General features: G+C 40.7%; 1 protein-coding gene across 4 annotated transcripts; it reads right to left on the bottom strand.

Annotated features, from left to right (window-relative positions):
* Window positions 1-15021: 15021 nt before the first annotated feature.
* OXSM (3-oxoacyl-ACP synthase, mitochondrial) lies at window positions 15022-21702 on the bottom strand. Of its 4 annotated transcripts, none has more exons than XM_088164292.1 (3): window positions 21679-21702; window positions 18681-19686; window positions 15022-15643 (listed from the first exon to the last, which is right to left on the bottom strand). In XM_088164292.1, the coding sequence occupies exons 2-3, from the start codon at window positions 19682-19684 to the stop codon at window positions 15241-15243; spliced, it is 1407 nt and encodes a 468-aa protein (XP_088020418.1). In that variant the 5' UTR covers window positions 19685-19686; window positions 21679-21702; the 3' UTR covers window positions 15022-15240. The 4 variants fall into 4 exon arrangements, with proteins under 4 accessions (XP_088020418.1, XP_014742774.2, XP_088020411.1 ...); XM_014887288.2 differs by lacking the exon at window positions 21679-21702 and adding an exon at window positions 21444-21647; XM_088164285.1 differs by lacking the exon at window positions 21679-21702 and adding an exon at window positions 21532-21639.
* Between the last annotated feature and the right edge of the window lie 583 nt (window positions 21703-22285).

Below are 22285 nucleotides of genomic sequence, written 5' to 3'. Positions count from 1 at the left end.
ATCTTAGTGCAGTGTCACAAGCACCATATCTTCTAGAAAAATGAAAAATAAATAACATTTTTTCTTCCACCCAAAAAATATATATCCAAATTTGAAAATAACCAGGTTCTATTAAAAAGCATGTTCTTCCCTCAGATCCTTAAAAACCTCTATCTAGCTATATTAAAAAGCTATAAAATATAACAGCACAAAATCAAGTGAGTTAAGATGATCAAGAAAAGTAAGAGTGTGCCAGTGTAGAAGCTGAACTGAAATTTACATTTTCTTTAGAGATATGCAGGAAATGCGCTCATTTAGATTTAACAGAAGGCAGAAGAATGAGAAAAAACAACCAGCAAAATGGCCCTAAGAGTCATCGCTCAAAAATTTGAAAATTCCAGCAATGGTGAACATGTAACAGGATCCACAAGCATCCAGTCAGCTTGGGATCACGTGGAATCTTTCAAGTATATTTTTTCTTGCTTGTGAACCAGAAGGGATATCTCAAAGGCACAGCGAGCTGGATGGAAAGTTTTGAGCAAAGTACAGTAAGGTATTGCTAGGCAAGAGAAGGCAGAGCAGGATGGAAGTCACACAACAAGGTCAAAGCAGCATCTATTGAGCCAGAGAGATCTAAAGTCCATTGCAGATTTAATCTGTTTATAAGTTAGGAATCAGAAAGGAGAAGCAGACAGATTCTCTGCAGTTCTTTGGCCAGTGCTTAGCCCGAAAAGATATCAAAGTAGTAATCAAACATTACATTCATTTGGTTTACATAAAACCTAACCAGAAGTAAATATTGTTTTATTCATATGGAATATGCTCTAGGGCAGACATTCTCTTTGTTTTAATCCAAAGAAATACTCATTTTCTTGAAAATATAAGATACTGATGTGATCAGAAACTGGAATTTCTCTCCCATTAGGAAACTCTTAGCCATGAACATTTGTTTCTATCTCAGTGCAGATGCTGCAGTACTTGCAACATTTATTGAATGTGAAGTTGTCCTCTCCCTCCCTTCAAACCTCAAGGTGTCAAAATATGTTGGAGCTCAAGCCTGAAATGCTTCCATTTTATGTAAAGTCTCCAAGGGTATGGAGTTAATGATGGATCTCTCACAGCCTGGACCTTTCCACCAGACTGCTTCCCATGACTGCTGCAGTCACGACACTCTCGTGATTCACAGAACACCTAAACACAGGACAAAGCTGTAAGAGTCGGGCTGGAGTTTCCCTCATATGCCCCAGGACAGCACAGAAGATGTGTTTATTGGCTGGGACCACCAGGCTGTCCATCTCATCCCTTGGTACCTATTCCCCATTCCACCCTTTCTCTCTCTCTCTTCCCTTTGTTTCCTTTAACTCTCCCTCTATCACAAAACTGAGTTGTTGGCACTCAATAAAGCGCATTTTGCTTTGAGTAAACCGATTTGTCCCCTGTTGTTGTCTTTTGCACCTTTGAGATCACAAGGAACCATCACGCCTGCCGCCTGTATAAACAGCAGATCGTGACACAAAGCACAGCCTTGTTTTGCACAGGGAGGCCCGAGCACTTCGAAGGGGATGGATGTGCCTTTTCACAGTGTGCTACAGCATTTCAGGCAGACAGACTTACAAATGGGTTCAAAATATTTTCTCAGCAAAAAAAAAATCAATGTTTCAGCCTACCAACATTCTCCTATTGATTATTTCAGTTTTGTAGAAACCAAATGCCAGGCACTCAGATTTACAGTCTTTCCCCAATATTAGTGTATACTTGCTGCTTTTAATTAACCCAACGTTTCCAGTTAGTGCATAAGACACCAAGTGCAATACCACAAATCACAGTATGGAAATGCTGACACATTTGAATGCAGTGAGAACTTTACCAGGATTTTATGCACCGTTTGAAAAACCAAATAAAATCCATTTAAAAAATAAGAAGGGAGCAGGCACTATTGGAGATAGGGGTAACGATTCATCTGATTCTGTGTCATTTTTATAATCCTAGCTTTTGAACTTCTGTGGCCTTATATTGATTTTCTCTGTTCTTTCTTGTCTTTTTTCTTTTTAAATTATGGAAAGTGAACACATTTAATATAAAACAGATTTTGCTTTATTTTTTCAGGTAAGCCTGTTAAAAGTAGAAAATACTTCATCTACTGCACACAGAAAAAGTGTAATATTAAGCATTTGACATTAAATCTTGGTAGATAAATACCGTTTCTATTTAATTATCTGTTAAAATTGATAGAAGGGTAGCATCAGCTTTTGAAATCCCCAGCAGCAAAACTCCCACTGATATCAGTGGGTCTAGAATCTCACTCAGAATTTTCCCCTTTTTTTTCTTTTTGAACAAGCAGCATCTCTTTGTGCAATAATTGGCAGCTATTAGTGTCAGTTTAGCAGATCCAAAGCTGCATGGGTCTGTGGGAAATTTATGCCTCCTAACATGCCTTGCTAAATTTAAACCTGTTGCATAATATGCAGATTCATTCTCATGCATGTAATGCAGCTAAGAATATCTGAAGTTCAAGGGAAGCTAATACACATGCAGAATAAAAAGGAGGGTTTAAATGCATTTTGGGCTCTACCACATGGAATAAAAAGCACTGATGAGTCCCTTTAGTAAAGCTATATCTTCTTGCAATCACTTCAGTGAGCATACATTTCATTCATGTGACCAGTGTGAATGGTACAAAGCAGCACCAACATTAAAAATAGGAAAACAAGAAAAGACAGACTTGCTTTTTGATTCCATTAAGCCATCACTTCAGTCTTAGCTCTGGGGGCACTCTGCTCTAAAACACTTCTGAGGAACTCTGAAGTCTCTGCTTTTTCCTCCAAAATTACAAACTGGATGACTTATTTCTATCATGCCTTTCTGTATTCCATCTTTTTTCCCCCCACACAACACATAAGAAACCTATTTTTCTGTTTGATCTTGGAGACTGAAAAACCTTTGTTGTAATTCACATTTTTACTTCTGGTCTGAGCCTGAATGCAGGAAAATACAGTACAGGTAGATTTTCAGGAAGTTACATTTCAGCTTGATCCTATATGATTTTTTTTAAAAAAATTATTATCAATCATTACAAAGAATGCAGATAAAATAACAAGGCTGGATGAACAGTTCCATCTCTTTGGTCTTAATTTCTAATGCATATTCCAAAGTGAAAACTTCTAGAAACCTTGAGAGATTAGAAAGGAGAATGACTAAAGAACCATTGCCTCTATTTGAGTTTTTTGTTGGTTTGAGGGTTGGGTTTTTTATCACCTGATATTACCAAACCTTTTCTGGAGTAATTCCCTGAGGATGAGATAATTCCTAAGCTATAGCCCAATTCTCAAGTCATTGTTCATGTTCCTATTTCATCTTGAACTTGAGCCATCAAAATTCCTTTAATTTTAGCAGCCCAGACATGTTCTTAATTCACACAAAAATATTCCAGGCCCCCCATCTAAATATTATGCTTCACACAAATCCCTCCACACAGAATATATACTTAGAAATTTAGCCTCCTGATTTTCAGCTTCAGACAAATACAGGTTTCTTTTGCTCTGTCAGGCCAGCATATCCACAAGCCTTCTCCAAGTGACTTTTACTCTCCCTTTTTATCAGGTATCCCAGCCTTACAGGAAACAGCACGCTGGAAGATAGCCCTGGCCTGCATTAATACAAAAGAGCCCCCAGTGACAATGTCAAATAATTTATTGGTATCAAAAGCATGACACAGTTGGAATTACAAATTTTTTTTCTGTGTTCTGAACCATTCTCCATTTTTCAGTGCAGTGTGATACTGATGCAAGGCTATTAGGCATTCTGATCTTGGGAGGATATAAGTTTGAGATTAATATTCAATTACTTGACTTTTTAGTACAACCTGAGTCTGTTTGGATTAAACAGAACACAACCACAACAAATAAAATGCTCAAGATTACTTTTTTTAGAGAAAAACCAGAACGTGAAAACCTTCCAATGAAAGTTGAGAATTCTTATAGCAGAAAACCCCTCCAGAGACCAAATATGAGTATTTTGAAAAACATGAAAAAGAACAGAAAAAACACAGAAAAAATGGTGATTGTTATTTATTGTTGTTATTACTCCAAACCAGAGAAAGTTGACAGGAAAATCTGAAGGAATTCAGTCCAGGGCAAAATAGGTGGGGATTGGACCGAGGTAAAAAATAACCAGAGAAGAGGAAGAGACAATTGGAAATATTGTGAATAGTTTGAAGCAAGAACTAAGCATTGACAGAAAATAATTATGGTTTTTGTTACGAATTTTATGGAAGTTTCTAGGCTTTATGTCTATCATACCATTACATCCTTGCCATGAGTAGTGTATATTACTAAACAAGAAGTTCTGACCAAGAGCAATTTCTGCAAGCACACACCAACACGGTCTAGCCATGGACAGAGCAATGAACATTTCTCAGCTGTTTGGGACACAGCTTTGCAGGGAGAAGGAGACAAACCAAGCTGTATTAGCCCCTTGCTTAACTAATCAGCTGCTAAATGCAACTGTGACCAAGCTCAGAAATAGCTACACTAGGAAACCCGGTGAAATGGAGACTTTGTCTCGTAAATAATAGGACTGTAGATTTCCCTGAAAGAGACCACGCGGCTGAAGTCCAGGTGTAGAATATCCACTAAGGCACTGACAGGGAGTGGCTTAAGCTTAACACAACATCTCCTGGAAAGCTACAGAGGTAATTAACATATTGCCTATTTTTCATAAGAATAAGGATGGCAGAAGCCTCCTGAACAGATACATAATCCATTCTTTGCCTTTTGGAATGTATTCCAGTTCTAGTTCTCAAGACCTGGAACAATTCAGAGCTCCACTTATTCTCTGCTAATATTGTACTTTCACTAACTCCCTTTGCTTTGCCCAAGGTATTTGGCTTCTGGTGTTCTTCTGTGCATCTGACTCACCTTTTAAAAGGGTCAGTCAAGAAAAGTTCTCTTTCAACAAGTCCCTTGTTAAAACATACCTTCCAGAAGACAATGAAAACTTTTCTGAATCTCATGAAATAAGTGTTTATGAAAACAACATATATGAAGCAAAATAGCAGAAATGTGACAAACACAAATTTTTCTTCAGCACCTGCTGTTACATTTTTCTCAGTAGCAGCCCAGCTATCACAAAGCACAGAAGCATTTTAAGAGAAAAATGTATTGAAGACAAAAACACATCATAAACAAAAAACAGTTCAAAGGAATTTATTTTTTTTCATGTTCTACTATTATGATGCCTATTTAATCATTACTTTACACAGTTCTCTATACCTTGGTCTAAATCTCCTTCACTTTCTTTATTTTCCTGGCCTCTTGCATCAGAGCAGACAAGTTAACACTGTTTATTTCATCAAATAAGCATTCCTGACTCGTATAGCGGGCAAATAATTTATTTAACTGCTTACTAATAAGCAAAGAGAAGAGAATCTATCACTAGAATAATCTTGGAAGCCTCCATCTGTTATAGATAGTGTGTTTCTGTTCAAACAAATGCTGGGAATGAACAATTTATTTCTCTGTTTACTTCCTAACCCATACCCTGCATATTTCATAATGATGGAAAAGCCTACAGATGAGTAACTAACCCCAGAGACTCAGCAGAACATATATTTCTAAGCTGTCTATAACTTTAGAGCCAAAGCACCAGCAAAAAAACAAAGGATCAAATATCCTAAGGTGGTATTGGTGAGGAGCAGCCAGTATTCTAAATTTCATTCTAATCTGTCAGGGTAGAATACAGAAAATTTAAGGACCCTACTGACATTTTGTTTGGGTTGGAGAATCAATGGCTTTGAAAATACTCAATAGCATAGTTAGGGCCAGCACTACCTCACCTTCTGAATGACTCCAATATCAGTACATTCGTTTAGATTCTGGGAAAAGGAATGCATGTCCAGCACCTGGCACACTGGCCTCCTGACTTTCTGGGTCCTTTGGCACTAACCTAAATTAAGTTACACTTTTAACAAAATGCAGAAACTGACACAAGTACTAATTCTTTCCTTTGATGTGGCCTACCTGAAGAGACTAACACATAGGGCTACACCCAGCTCTTCTCATATTTTATCAGGATATTTTGAAATTGCAAACAACTATAGAATTATTATAGTTGATCTGATTTACCTGTATATTGAAGTCAGTCCCCTCTTAGCAAGAGTTTGCTCATTTCCCCGATTAGATCTGCCATTTTTTATAACAGCAGCAGAACCCATCAATCTCTAGCCAAAGGCTGGGAAATAAACTGGGATTTGCCACCAATGCAGGATGCACATACAGCATATCAGGGAGAGCAGGGGACTGGAATTAAGACACACAGATAACTCATACCACACAGGGGGAGCCCAGGTGCTGGATCTGAGCTTAAATAGGTTTCTGTGCAGTGAGAAGAGAGTAGGTGGGGGGGGGATGGTCCCAGGGGGTCCCAGCTGAGAGCCCTCAGAGCAATTACAGCCCAGAGGTGCCCACAGGGTCCTGGCACGCATGTAAGCACAGGCAGGGATGTGCAAAGGTCTGGTTAGTGTTTGGAGTCAATAAAAAGACATCATTGTGTCCTGAATGTGTGGCTTCCTGAATTAGCTTAGAGGAGATTGGTTTGGGTTATGAGCTCCATAAATCAGGGAGAAAACCCCCACTTTGCTCTCTCAGCTGATTGAATTTTTTTTCTCTGAGATATGCAAGTCACCGTGCAAGCACACCTACATGCAGGTTTCTTGGAGCACTGGAGCTCTTGAGCAGACTGGCAGCCTTATTCCTGCTGAAGGCAGTAACAGTTTTGCAATTTGGAGCAGGCAGGTTTTGAGCAAGAAAATCAGGGAAGGATCTGAAAGCCTCATAAAGGTGACCTCCCTAACATTCCTAGAGTCTACTGGTTGTTCAAAAAGCACCATCTTAGATAACTGTGAGAAAGCCTGGGATATTCATAGAATCATAGAATGGTTTATGTTGGAAAAGATCTCTAAGATTATTCAGTACAACTGTTAACCCAGCACTGCCAAATCCACAAGTAAATCGTGTCCTCAAGTGCCACATCCACATATCTTTCCAATACCTCTAGGAATGGTGGTTCTACTATTCCCCTGGGCAGCCTGTTCCAATGTTTGACGACCCTTTCCATGAAAAAAAATTCTACTATCCAATTTAAACCTCCCCTGGGGCAACTCCAGGTTATTTCTTACTTGTTACGTGGCTGACCTCTACCTTGCTACAACCCATCACACAGTCACAGAGAGTGATAAGGTCTCCCCTGAGCCTCCTTTTCTCCAGGTAAAGACCCCCAGCTCCCTCAGACATTTCTCACAGGACTTGTGCTCCAGACCCTTCACCAGCTCCGTTGCCCCTCTCTGGACACCCTCCAGCTCCTCAATATCTTTCTTGCAGTGAAGAGCCCAAACCTGAACACAGGATTTGAGGTTCAGCAGTGCTGAGCACAGGGGGACAGTCACTGCCCTGGTCCTGCTTGTCACACTGTTGCTGATACAGGCCAGGATGCCATTGGCCTTCTTGGCCACCTGGGCACATGTTGGCTCATGTTCAGCTGCTGTGGACCAGCATCCCCAGGTCTGCTCTTCCCCAAGCCTGTAGCATTGCCTCAAGTGCAGGACCTGGCATTTAGCCTCGTACTATGGCCTCAGCCAAAAGCAGCTCCTAGGGGCAGGGGTCAGTCCTCTCAGAGCCCCTCCCATCAGCAGGACCGGGCAGCCCCCACCACAGCAGCACTGAGCCAGCCCCAAGCCCCGAGGCCTGGCACTTGCACTAAAGAAACTGTGGAAGCAAGTACCTCCCTCTGCCAGACCAGGTCTGGAATTCAAACGCCTAAAGGATCTTCGGGATCAAATCGCTGAAACTTTTTAGGTGTATTTTACCCAGTCCGCTACAAAGAACTACTAGGAAGGGACAATGACTGTCTTTATGTACATTTTTTTTAAATCTTCCCTTCTCTTTCCTATTTCCTCTAAACAAGTACTAAGCAATAAATGTTATCATTTGCCTATGAATGCAATTCAGGAATTTCTTTCGAAACAGTTCCCAGGAGAGGAACTTTCTTTCAGTCTTGTAGGCCACTCCACACAGAATGGAGGTGTCAAGAGATGAAGTTAGAGGAGGAAAGGAACAAGAGCAGGAACAATGCCTGAGTCATATCCAATATCCAGTGAAGTAGAGGGATTCTTAAGCTCTCAATCAATTTGCTATTTATAATGGTAAATAACTAGTCCTAAAATACTCATTAAGAAAGTCCAAAACAAGAAGAGTGAGTCACGGTAAATATTGAGTTATCCCCAACATACCTCAATTTTCAAATTGTATGGTTCCTTCAGGGCTAGAGCCAACAGCAACAGGGACCTCTCCTGCCCTCTCTGCATCAGCAGAGACATTCAAGCACTATAGCATATTTAAACAACTTCTTTTTCCTATATCTCGTATTTCCTTCCTTTCAGCAGGTGTAGAGTATGCTGCGTAGGAAACATGGAATCATTTCCCCTCTTGACTGCTCTCCTTGTGCTTCTAGTGCCTAATGGTGTAACATCAAGGCTTTAAAGAGCTACTGACCCCTTCAGTAAGTCAGCGCAAACTCGAGTTTAATTCACACAGAGGAATTCAGATTAACTTTATGAAGGAAAAACAAAAGATGGGTGAGATGTGTTTAGTCTTTCTTCTTTGCCCTGCTCTGTAAGCAGCGGCTCGCTGGTGGTTTGGAAAGGAACGCAGTGAGCAATCTGGGGTGGTGGGAGGAGTCCCTGCTCACTGCAGGGCATTGGGCAAGCTGAGCTTTAGCGGTGGCTTCCAGCCCGAGCGGTTCGGCGGCTCCAGGGCTGGGTGTCCCGCGCTCCGGGATAATCGGGATTCTGCTGCCACCGCGTGGGCACCCCGCTCCGCCCGCCAGCTTCCCGGGACATGCCGCGGGAAAGGGCCCCGCTCCCGAGGCGGAGAAAAGAGCTCTTCCTGCAAAACTGCGCCTCGCTTGGACGCGCCCCCGGCCAAACCCGACGCTTCAGGCTCAGGCTCAGCAGCCGAGCCCAGGCGAGTGTGATGCCCGTTCGGAGAGCAGGGTGGCTGCTCTCCGTGGATGGAGGATCCCCGGTTCCACCCAGTTCCAGAAGATGCTCTTCTGTGCTTTCTGATGGCTCCGCACTGGTCCCCCTCCGTCACCCATTGCAGATGGACAAACAGTAGTGTCAGGGCAGAAGTAGTTGCTTTGCAGAGCAGCAAAGGTCTGTTCAATTTCCTCCCGTTAGATTGACAGTTGATGAGAGTTTAAAATGCTTAATATTCAGACTGTTCTGACACAATCTTCCAGCCTTTAAGTGTCACAGACATAAACAGACTGCTAAGCCCATTTCCTCATGAGCATTTACTAATGGTGGAAATTACTCTGGAGCTTGTTACACTGAATATGGCCAGAGGATCGTGCACATACTCTTTAAGCAGGGAATTTTTAAGGTTTCCTCTGGACACCTGCTGGAGCTGAGTGGAAGAGATATTAAAATTCTTCCCAGAAATCCTACAGCACATGTCTTCCTAAAGTGATCCTACAGCATCCATCATGAGGTACAGACCAATTTGGCCCAGCGCAGGAATCTGTAACATTCCAGGACAGACCAATGTGCTGGCAAATGAATCTGGCTATCAGCCAGGAAACCCTGGCTCGCAGGTTGTGAACTAAAATACTTTTTTTTAATCTGTTTCTAAAGAGGACAGTGTTGTTGCAGACCAGGAACAAATCACTCAGTATAGAAATGAGGATGTCCCAGTGACCTGGTGGCCAGGTACAAGTCCTTCCTAGGAGTCCTGTAAAATTTGTGGCTCTAAATAGTAAATACAGCTAAGGTTTTAAGTAAGCATGATTATTTCAGGCAAGGTGACCCTTGGGAGTGAGATCTTTTGTGTCAGTCCATTTCCTGGCAGAAAGGTGCTCACATTCAAAACACAACTATCACAACCAATCATTGCCAGTCAGAGGAGAAACAAAGACTAATTAATTGAATAAAGGCCAAATTATTCACTCCTATTATAAGCATGACATTGGCAAGAATCCCAAATGCATCCAGCGGTAACTTCACCTAGTTTGTTGGATATTGCATTTGCCTCTAGGGGATCATGTTCTATTATTTTCAAGGGCTTCACCAGTTGTTATTCTGAACACTCTCTTCTACACACATTTTAACTACCTAAAGCAGAACAAAGGTGTCCTTTACTGTCTTTCCACCTTATACTGCTGAATTACAATAAGAATGTCTCTAAAACAGATGTGAATAGACAAACTACTACTCCTTGTCTTTGTTGCTCTGTTAGACTCCCTGTACAATTTCTTAGCAGCCTCAGGAATCTGCTTTTCCTAGAACTTCTGGCTTTTTAAATTTTTTTTTAATTCTAAATTCATCTGAATCTTTCTCTCTGTGTTATTGAAGAAATTCAGCAAGAGCTATTTCTATAAATTCCACCTCCTCTGCTAAGAAGGACTTGTGCAATGAGTAATTTGCCTACATTAAGGTGAAAAAATGCACTGACAAAAACTGACTTGCATCCATGACAAAGGTTGTTAATCTCTTTCTTTTCCAAAAAGGGAAACAGCAGCAATTCCCTTGTGTTCTGATACAAAAAGTGAAAATCAGTAATATCCCCCATCTAGCACTTAAATTAAAAGTATATTTAAGACTATTCTTTTTTAAGCCAAAGGATGACTTATGGGATGTAGATCAAACTCAAGTTTTACCCAGTTATGCACAGCTCTGGCCTTTACTTTCCATGCAAGAGAGGTGTTCTGTCCATTGATGTTTCAATAGACAAAGCTGAGACAAGCCCATCATTGGGGTGAGTTAATTGATGTCAGTATCTAAGCAATTTTTTCATGTGTAAGGAAGGGATGGCTAAAGGGCAGTGTTGGGACAAGCCTGGCTCCAGATATTCCTTTTGGTGTGTTGCTGCTGGCAGCATTTCTCTTTATCCACTCTGGGCTTGTTGCAGGCTGGGTTTTGTTAGATCAGGACCAGCAAAGTGCAGCCTCAGTTTTACTGCCTGGGCCTCCTGCACACATCCAAGGGCTTTAGGATGTTCACCAAGTGTGGAGAATTTGGCTGGACCCAATAGAAGGAATCATGGAGGTGGTTGAACCTGCTGGTTCTGCTATTCAAATTATATCCAATTTTCTCAAGAGTCAAGAGTATTGCCACCAGTGATTTAAGAAATTCCCTGAGCATTCCCAGGTGATTTAAAAAAAAAATCCACATTAAATACAGATAGATGGTACCAAGCTACATGTAAGCCTCCCTAGGCCAGACACCAATCTCGGAAAAAAAGTCCTCAGGAAAAAATAAGAAATTATACTCCTATAAAAAGAATTAAACTGCAGGTAGAATTGTTGCCTTTTGACACTCTTTCAGAACTTATTGTATACAAATATTCAATATCAAGCTCAATGTCAGCAATCCATCTCCTTCCTTCCTTCCTTCCTTCCTTCCTTCCTTCCTTCCTTCCTTCCTTCCTTCCTTCCTTCCTTCCTTCCTTCCTTCCTTCCTTCCTTCCTTCCTTCCTTCCTTCCTTCCTTCCTTCCTTCCTTCCTTCCTTCCTTCCTTCCTTCCTTCCTTCCTTCCTTCCTTCCTTCCTTCCTTCCTTCTTTCCAACTCAAAACATCATGAGAATTAACTCTTAAATTAATTCCTAGAATACATTTTATGTGTCGTTTCAGCCCAGAGACTTCTTGATGGCATTCTAAACACCAGGAAACAGTTCATTAGGCATGAAACAACTGACCGCTGCTTAGATCAATAGCATTTAACATCAAAATCTTGACAATGACAAAAAAAGGAAAACTACAAAATTATACTAACTATCACATGGATGTACATCTGTTTAGCATCTGATCTGCTTCATAGCACTCTAGAAGAACTACAAGACACGTATTTAAAAATATTATCTCCTTTTCAATTATAGTTCATCTTTTGCATTTCTTCTGCTCTTCATGAGATTATGTCTTTCTTCAATCCTTCCTATTGCGATTTTATTTAACTTCATTCCTATTATATTTTGTTGGAGACCTTGGACTGCAATAGCCTATATGTTACCAGTTTGATATACCTGTATATTAACTATCATACTAAAATTATTGTGGCTCCTACACAGAAGTACTGGCTATAAACAATTGATATTGGCATATTTCTTTACAGTTCAATAACTGCAGGTAGGAAATTGGTTTTCTACCAGGTTAAAATTAATCATCATTGTTACAAAATTTGGAGTGGTATCTACTGCCCAAGCAAACTATTGCACATTTTGCTTAGGTTATAAAACTGCTTTATCCTAGGTTTTTGGGTTTTTTTTATTACTGTTGCTAACTTTAGAAAACAAACAGGAGCCTATCTTAAAAAATTAATAAATAAAGAGGAACTAAAACTGTGATAGATACAGAATTGTATAACATTATTGCATATCTAAGCTGATCAAACTTAAAAGCCTATATGATATTGCTGGAAATATCCAGAAGAAATAAATATTTTCACTATGGTCTTAGCTGTGATAAATGCACTGGCACACGTCCTAGAGAGGTTGTGGAGTCTCCATCCCAGGAGAAACTCAAAACTCAGTAGGACATGGCCTTGAGCAACCTTCTCTAGCTGGCCCTGCTTGGAGCAGTGGGGCTGGACAAGGCAATCTCCAGCCTCAGCCACTCTCTGATCCTGCCTGGAGAATTTGGCTCTCACAAGTGTGTTGGACCACTTGAGAAGTAGGCTTCAAAATAAACATTCTACCAGCATATCCAAGTTTTGTCTATGAGATGGTTAGTAACTCCAGACTTGTAAATCTAAATATGAAGATTTTTGAATCCAGACTCTGAATGCTTACCTCTCTCAATTATTAAAGATGAATAGAGCATTTTAAGGGAGAGCATTGTTTTAATACATTGGTCAATTTGCCCGCTTAATAGCAACACAAATCTATTTTCCTTTTATGTTTGCAGCTACCATAATAAAGCAGTAATTAGCAGTAAGTAGTCCCTGATCAGCTCAGTGGGGTATGTGATAAAAAGAGATGATTCAAAAGGAGTACATAAAACTGAAAACTATATAAACAAATTTCAAATAGACAGCGGTTAGTTAAACTTGGGCTCTTATTATTTTTTTTAAGATCCAGATTCCCTACAGAGTACACTACTACTGCATCTAGGCGTCTTAAAATGATCCATAATCAAAACATCAAAACTAATTATTGTCACAAAGCTTTCATGGTTTAAAGGTTACCTGCACCAGATGATTAAATTGCAGTGAGCTGAAGAGTAAAAAAAATTAATTATTTCACTTGCTGTTTTATTTTTCTCTGTGACAATATCATCTATCTTTTCATGGTTGGCACACTGCAGCCTGCACCCAGCACTCCTGGAGCCACGATCTCTGCTATCAGAGGGAAAAGGAGGCATCTCTGTGACAGTATTATTTACAAGTCTGCAGCTCTGTATCAAGACAGGGTGAGTTTAGTTAGACTGCACTTCCAGTCCACAATAATGCAGCACTATCTAGTCTTCCCTCATTCTGTCCGGGATCACAACTTCCTGAAAAAACCCGTCTCCAGAAGCAGCTTGCTGGATGGTTTCCTCCACATTCACTGCCCTCCTGCTCACTCTCTCCTGGAGTCTGAATTCTGTAAATCAATTTCTTTTTGCATGTAATTTGCAGAGGGTATTTTTGTATTTTATATTCTGCCTTTTATACTGCAAGCAATCCAGATTCTCATTCATTGTACTGCCACTGTTAATTAACATAAGGTAAGAGATTTGTTGGTATTTTCCCTGACAGCAAACTCCCATATTCTGTCTTGCTTGCATGCTTTCACATTTTCCCTTTGCTAATATATCATTTTACTTTCACGCTTACTATTCATTAATCTGTTCTGGGCTGCATTGTTCTGTATGAACTCAGCTTCTGAAATAGTCTTAATCATTCTCCAACCGCATTTTTCACAACAGCCTCTTTAACTTTCTATTCAGTAAACACAGCAAATGAAAAAATTATGCTGTTCAATATCAGCATTCAGACCATTTGTGTAAATAATGAGATTTCAGGGTACAGCTCAGCCTCATGATAGCCCATTAGTAAGCTCATTCCAGAATGAAATTTACTTACAAGTGCAGCTTTAAATCTAGTGAGTTACTTTGCCTCCACTTACACAGGTCAAAGGCTAAGACTGACTATTTCAAAAAGAACACTGGTAAAAAGTCTTTTAATGAACTAACCCACCAATGGGAATATCAAACTTCACTTACACCTGCGCTATCAATCAAACCACTATTTGGCTAAGATGTTTGGCTGGTGCCAGAAAGAAGAGACAAAGTCCTTTACTTTTCCTTTGCAAAACTACACTCTCATCAATACGTTAGCTTTAAGTATAGTTTAGTGTTCCTGTTCTCTGAGATTTATTTATTGAAGACAATTTTTTTTCCCTAAAAGAGGCCTTGTTTGACAAATTTTGCTAGTTCTACTTTTCCATTTTGGCAGAAAAATCAGATACTTCCCAAGATACTTATCCCTTTCTGTGTAACTATTTTTAAAATATTCAGTGTCATACTTTAGTATCTACCTTACTGTGCTTGTAATAATTTCAGAACAAAACAGGTCATGACCTACTAATTCTATCCCTGTGCCACATGGAAGATGTACAGGCCACGCTGTATGCATCTTTCAATGCATTCCTCAATCCTCCCATGGCTAACGAGGAAACACAACAAATGAAAATGAATAAATATGAAAATAAAATGAATCAGTGCCAGAAATCTTATATCTGTCCATATTATTGTCCCCTGAATATCACCTGTGTGGAAGAATGTACATAAAAAGGAAAGGAAAAAGGCTGAATTTTATATGGAGAGGGTAACAAAGGGGAGCTCAGTCATAAACCTGGTATTACCATGAATTCATCAGGTGTGGAATCCTAGCTTGCTAGCCAGCCTCTTTTTCATATAAATTATTCCAAACAATTTCTTTGTGACAAGCACAGAAAAATCTTTTCTAACATAGTTTAACCATGTCTCCTGCTCTAGTCAAGAACAAAAACTTCATCACACAAAGACTAGATCTTTTATTTATTTTTGTTAAAATCAGTAAAAGAAGTTCCCTCTTTCTGAAAGAATTACTGGTGAAAATGTTAAGGTGAATAAAGCTCTTATGTATCAAATCAGCAACTCTCAAAGCTGAGAAAAGATTACAGAACACAGCAAGGAGAGCAGTACAGAAAGTCATCATTGGTGCCATTTTTTCACAGCATTCACAGCAGAAGTTTAAACACTTGCAAAGCACAAAGTTGCATTAGTGCCACCGAAGCCAAATGAATTTGTGAGTGCTATTCGCCGTTTGTCAGTTTTCCACTCCTGAGCTGTCAATGGAACATAATTGAGATCAAACTCTGCCTCTGTTTTGTGTAAGTTTAGAGTAGGTGGCAAAATCCCATGGTAGCAGGAGAGCACAGTAAAAGCGGCTTCAATAGCTCCTGCAGCCCCCAAGAGATGTCCCGTTGCTCCTTTTGTTGAGGAAACTGCAATATTACGTGAGTGGTCTTGAAAAAGTCTCTTGATTGCTTGATTCTCAGCAGCATCTCCTAGAGGTGTTGAAGTTGCATGTGCATTGACATATGTTACATCTTCAGGTTTGATCCCAGAATCTTTTATCGCTGCAGACATGCACCTAAGGAGAAAAAAGATAACAGAATGCTGGTTTGCCCAATGCATTTTTGTCAAACGTACAAACCAGAAGAAAACATATAGGTTGTTTTAAAATGTTTATCAAATGTGAGAATCTGCTTTAGCAGAGATTTAAATGACAAGAAGTTAACTCATCTAACTAAGGATATTAGCATCTACATTAGGTACCGGAGGAAGACAAATGTGAGGTCCACTATAAAATCAGACTTGCTGTTAAAAATTCCACAGCTAGAAAAAATATAAAGAAGAAGAAAAGAAGATATGAAAATCAGTCTCTACAGACTACACTAATGCATCAAACACCCCTTTCACTGTAAAATTTGAAAACATTTGAGAGACAAATAATTACCGATATCATTACAAAAAAATTAGATATGTTCTCCCCAACAAAAATACTGGGAAATGAAAAAAAATCTGCAGTCATTCTCCACATTAGGTTATTTTGCATGCTTTCCAGAGACTAGAAAATGTCAAGGAGATAGCACAAATCCCTGTATCTCATTTTATAATGAAATTTACTGAAAGTCACACTCTTCTACCCCTGGCGCAGTATGTTTCATTTGACTCTTGATGACTTGTGCACTGTGACTGCCTCTTTAAAACATGTTCTTTTATGAAAACCATGGAATGATCAACACAGTTCCATACTGCAATTTCTCACAGATTTCTCTCAAAGAAGGAGATTGTCCTGGGGTACAATACAAAAATGTGTATTCCATCACCATCTGTTGAAATGTGGGAGGGGTGGTGATCCTTATCTCTGTGGGAGATATTCTCTGCGATGTGCCATCTGATAAAATCGGGGGGATGATCTTTTCACAACCCATCCTTCCTCCAGAAGATATCTTCTGTTAATGGGCCATTAAGTCCAATTGTGTGACTGATAAGATTACATCATCCCATTGGGAGATGCCCCAGCCAGGGGCAGGAGCCAAGCCTTTCCTACCTAGATAAAAAACTGGGGTTTGGGACGTGAAGGAAATCCTTTCCACTGGATCCCAGAGGAAAGTCGGACCTTTTCCACATCATCACTGGATCTTCGGAGGAAAACTGCACCTTCTACAGGAGCACTGCTTCAACAGAACCACATCTGTCATCCAGGAGGACTGCAGCCACCATTTAATGGGACTGCTACCAACACCCTGACTGACAGGGTGTCAGGTTGTATTTCTGACTTTGTCGGTGGTTTTTTCTTTTATATTATTGCATGTATTTTACTTTTTCTCTTTTTTCCTATTAAATTGTATTACTGACTTGGAGTCTCTCACTGGTTTTGCTTTCAAACCAGCACAAGATGAATCAGACATCTCTCCTTGCACATAAAAGCAAACCACCTCTGAGCAAAAGACCACTGACTCTTTTGAAATTTATGAAAAATAAGGAAATAAAAGGAAGCTCAAAAACAAACAGCACAGGCTTCTGGACAAATTTAAATGTCTCTACTACAGCCTTCTACCCTTAGAAGCATCCATCTTAGCTTAGGGTAGAGGCCATTGGCACTCACTGTCACTAGATAGTGAGCCAACATTCAGGCAAAAGAGATTACTGACAATTATTAGATAAATTAATTTAGTTAAATACATTATCTGCAATGAACTCATTGACTTAAGGAGATAGCAGATTACTTGTGTAGGACACTCTTTATATCCACAATTCTGAGTCTCCTTTGCCTCTCCTTTCCTGCTGGTTTGTTCCAACATATGTATTAGCCTCCAACAGAAGTAGTTATTAGAAGATGACAAAAAAAATATATTCCTCTGATTTTTTTTGATGTGGCAAATAAAATTCCCACAGAAAAGTGAGATAAACACATACATTCCAGATTTAATCCATATACCACTGCAGTGACAAAATACTGGCTTGAAGACAGTATTAAAATGTATTATCTCAAGGGTGGAAATGCTCAACATTTTGGAGATACCCAGATTAACTTTCAACTCTTCCTACTGTGAATTTAATTTATATGCTACTGCAATCATAAAATACACAAAAATTCTATTACAATATATTGCCATATAATCTCAAGGGTAAACAAGTCTGAAAATATGAGATAAGACACTCCTGATTACTCATCTCACACCTAAGTCTGCAGAACAATTAAATATGAATCAAAGAGCATAGATGGAAACATGGCATATTTACACTTCTAGAAAAATCTGTTAACCTTATAAAGATGCAAACACAGCTTTACAATACCACACAGAAGTCTGATCTATTTGTGCAGTGATATATTGAATTTTGGTTCTAAATGTTCACATACATTCAGAATAAGGCAAACTAAATCTTTACTAAAGATTCTAATGTCAGCAATAGTACTCAGCCTACACAAAGCTCTCCAACTTACACATGTAATTTAGCTGACAATTTAATTAGGCCAATGATTAATGATTAGATGAGTACCATCTACTTGTGACATGGTTTTGCTGAGATAAACACTGATGAAGCTTTACTACCTCCCTAAACAGTACTAAATACTAACAGTACTAGTATTTCTGCTACGCCCCTTCACCAACACACTTAGCTGCATCTGCATGAAGTACTGAATATTCTAACAAACTAGATCTTCTAAGTACTCTACAGCTTTCATCATCTGAGGTTTCTTGCAACAAATAACATGCTTTTGGTGGGGGGTCAATCTTCTCAATGGAAAAAGAGTGAAGCAGAAACTGAAAATATTCTATATTACCACAGACATCTTAAAAAGAGGTTTCTACTGAGACTTATTTATATGAACAGCTGTATGCACCAAAGGAAAAATGTTTTCACACAGAGAAAGCTTTTATAACTCCATGGTAAAAGGCTGATTATACTGAGAACTAGCTTTCACCCTCCTACTAAAAAAAGAGAATCAGGGCACACCATTACCAGAAGCTCTTTCATTTTTCAGATTTTCAAGCTTTTGGAATATTAATTCAAGATTGAACATCCCTCCTCTATGAAGAATATACAATGTCAGAAACAAATGTACCCACTACAATTAACATATGAAGTAGCCATTATAATCAACATAGAGTTCTTACCTGTATGCACCATCGCCCTCAGGATTAGGTGCTGTTATGTGGCAAGCATCACCGGACAGTCCATAACCCAAAACTTCTGCATAGATCCTAGCACCTCTTTGTACGGCATGTCCATATTCTTCCAAGACCAGCACGGCAGCACCCTCTCCCATTACAAACCCCTCCCTCTGCGAATCAAAGGGCCGACACGCTGCTCTAGGGCTCGAGTTAAAACTCGTGCTGAGGGCCCGGGCTCTCGCGAATCCAGCCAAAGACAAAGGACTAATGCAAGCCTCAGTCCCTCCAGCCAACATGACATCAGCGTCACCAGCAGCAATGAATCTAAAGGAGTCTCCAACTGCATGTGCGCCTGTGGTACAAGCGGTCGACACAGCGTGATTCGGCCCTTTCAGTTGGTATTTAATGCTGATATGGCCTGCTGCCATATTGACTAAAATCTTTGGGACAAAAAACGGGCTGACCTTATTGTAACCCTTTGTTTTAAATAAGGCAGCTGTGTCAGAGATTTCTTCCAGGGGAACCATTCCCATCCCAATTGCCACACCAGCAGTCAAGTGGTCCTGTTCAGACTGGGGAGACCAGCCAGAGTCCTTCATTGCAAGCTCTGCTGCACCGATGGCCATCACAGTGGCAGAACTCATGGATTTCATCTCTGACTTCGACACAAAGCTTTCTTCCCTGAACTCACCCTCCTTGTTTCCCCTTGGCACACACGCAGCCACTCTGCATGGGATGCCTGCATATTCTTCCCCATCTAGTGATGCAATCCCACTGCCTCCTTCCAGAAGGTGCTTCCACACAAACTGAGTCCCCACACCAAGAGGGGACACTAAGCCAATACCTGTAACAACTACTTTCCTTCGACATGCAGGCAGTGACTTGCTGAAAGCCCTTCTGTGATTTTGTAAATGTAGATTTAAATTCAGACTCCGGAGATGAAGATTTGCAATCTTTAACAGGTCCTGTGAGCACTGTGAGAACATGGTGGCAATAATCAAGCACATTCCTGTAAATGGAGAGGGGTGGAGGGGGTGGGAAAAGACAAACACAACAATAAAACAAATGTGGAAGACATTCCAAGAACATTAAATTAATAACCTGCTTTTTACATGACAGCCTATTTTCAACCACGAAGGAGGGATATAGTTTTTGTGTCTGCAACGAGGAATAGTACAAGTTATGGCAGATAATGGCAAAGAAACATGTTCACTTTGGGAATGCCTCCAGTGGGCTCTTCTAGCTTAAGCTGCTGATTAATATGACTTTGCACCACTGTGGACTGTGGAGCACTCTCTGGTTTTGCTGCAAAATTTCCCCTGGAGCTTTAACTACCAGCTGGCTGGAGGCAGTAACTGAGCATTAACGGCTTCATTCTCCTAAGGGAAAAAGTATGTGCTCACCAGAATGTCCCACCATCACCAAGTTGAAGATATTGCCATCTCAACCTTCATGTCAGACAGAATGGTCTAGAAACCTCAAACAGGAGTCAATAAACTTGTCCTGGTTCTGCTACCAATGTAATTACACATCTAGGACATTCTCTTTCCACCTCCACCTACCCTTCATCAGCCTTGGGTTATTACACTGTCAGGAGACAGTATCTCAAGTAGTTTGAGCAAGATGTGGAGCACATCACCACCAGATCCAGCATAACAAGAGGCACGGCAAGTGATGGCAGAAGCCCCTGCTGAGAACAAGTACTTGAGGAAGGACCAGAGGACTATGCCAGGCAGTGATGGTGCTGTACTGTGCTACAGTCCCTTTTCCTGGCCTTGGCCACTGCCAGGTCCAGAGCCAGTCTGACTGCACACATCTGACACGCTGGAGCAGGGCAGAAGCTGCAGTACGGCTCTGCCAACACCTACAACACAGGCTTCAACAGGCTGCCTGCTTTTTGCCCTGTCCAAAGTGCAGCTTGGCATCCCCAGCTCTTTGGTAAAATGGAGAGAGCTCTATGAAGACTGTAAGGGGCTGCTGGGAACTCCTGCTAAAATACCCGGACCTGTGGCAGCACAAGAGCACAGCAGTGTTATTTAAAATGTCATGGAACCATAGAAAAGCCTGGATTGGAAAGAACCTTAAAGACTCTCATTCCAACAATCCCTGCCATGGCCAGGGACACCTTTCACTAGACCAGGCAGCAGAGACCAGCATCCAGCTTGACCAAGAACACTTAGGATAGGAAATAAAAACAATAAACAGTCACGTATTATATTTTATACAAATTTCATGCAATTATTGAATTTAATTATTAAAAAGAGTATTTTTTAAAAGCCTGTTTTAATTCCTGACCCACATTCGCCATTTCAGTTTTTTAAGTCACTTAGCATGGACTCTCTAAAAGAGACAATGTGTGTGTGTACATGTATAAAAATATATATCTTATATATAATGTAATAAATTATGTATTATACCATGCAAGTTATATACATATTCTATATATAATACAGAATATAAAACACCTCTGCAGTCATATCATATGCATATTTATAGAGTATAATGTATAACATCTATGTTTTATAGACACTATATGATATGTATTGTATAGTACGATGACACATTTTATACATATTATGCATGCGTATAATAACGCACAAGATAACATATTCTATCGGTGTGTGTATATGTATACATCTCAATATGCACATATAATACGGCTGCAGAGGTCTGTAAGGCAACTCGTCCCGCAACCCCACGCAGCCTTTACTGAAATGCCGTCACCCGGTGCCGAGCCGTCCTGCCCGACCCAACAACGCCCAATACCTGGTGTGCGGGAAAACCAGGCGCAGGATAATTCCCCCCGGGAACAAACGCTACCAAATACCCCCAGGTATTTCAAGGGAATGGCTACTTTTAGTGTGTAAGCCTGAAGTCAAAGCCCGGCGCCTCTAACCCGCCCAGCGCCGCCATTGCCGGCCCGGCCCGGCCCGCTGGGGGCGGTGTCCCCGCCGGCCCGCGCTAGGACCCCGCTTCCCTCCGCCCCAGCCCTCAGCGGTACCTCCGCCGGCCGCGCCCCCCCGCTCCGCGATGGTTCGCTCTGCCTGCCTCTCCCGTTCCGACGGGGCGAGGCCGCACCACTCTGCAGGCGCGGGGGAGAAGAAGGAGGTGTGCTGGTGCGCACGGCGCTTCCTCCCGCCTGGCCCCGCCCCGCGGGTGCCGCTGTGGGCGGGCGGGCAGCGTGATGGTGTGAATAGTCCCGAGACCGGGAAAAGGCGAAAAAATTATTTCCTTCCCAAGCCACGTGTTTCAATCACGGAAAGGAGGAGTAAAAAATGCCCAAAAACCCCGAACCCAAAAGCCTTCAAGTAAACGCTCCGGTGGAGTAATAGGCAAGATCTTATCCCGGACAGAACAGACAACCATGGCAGAGCATAAAATGTTTGTCAAAGTCTCATCAACAGAGACATGAAGTAATTATATTGTGAGCATTGTGAGTTTACTTGTTAGGTGATACCTTTATATAATTCTAGTATATAACAGTAAGAAACCTGAAATAAATTTACTCCCACACAACACAATAATATTTATTAGCTGTAAATACAGTTACTTAAAAATACAAACTGTAACACAGTATTGAGGCAAGCACTGCAGGAAAAAGAAAAAAA

The sequence above is a fragment of the Sturnus vulgaris genome, chromosome 1 (assembly GCF_052056855.1).
Source record: "Sturnus vulgaris isolate bStuVul1 chromosome 1, bStuVul1.hap1, whole genome shotgun sequence".
Lineage (NCBI taxonomy): Eukaryota > Metazoa > Chordata > Aves > Passeriformes > Sturnidae > Sturnus > Sturnus vulgaris.
Note: the sequence above shows the minus strand (reverse complement) of the source record. Positions and strands in the feature narration are given on the sequence as shown.

Bases quoted from the DNA above. Each gene is read 5' to 3' on its own strand.
- OXSM (XM_088164273.1), bottom strand. The intron at 15,644-18,680 runs GTAAGAACTCTA...TTTTCTCCTTAG, and splicing joins GAGGGCGATGGTGCATACAG to GTGCATGTCTGCAGCGATAA.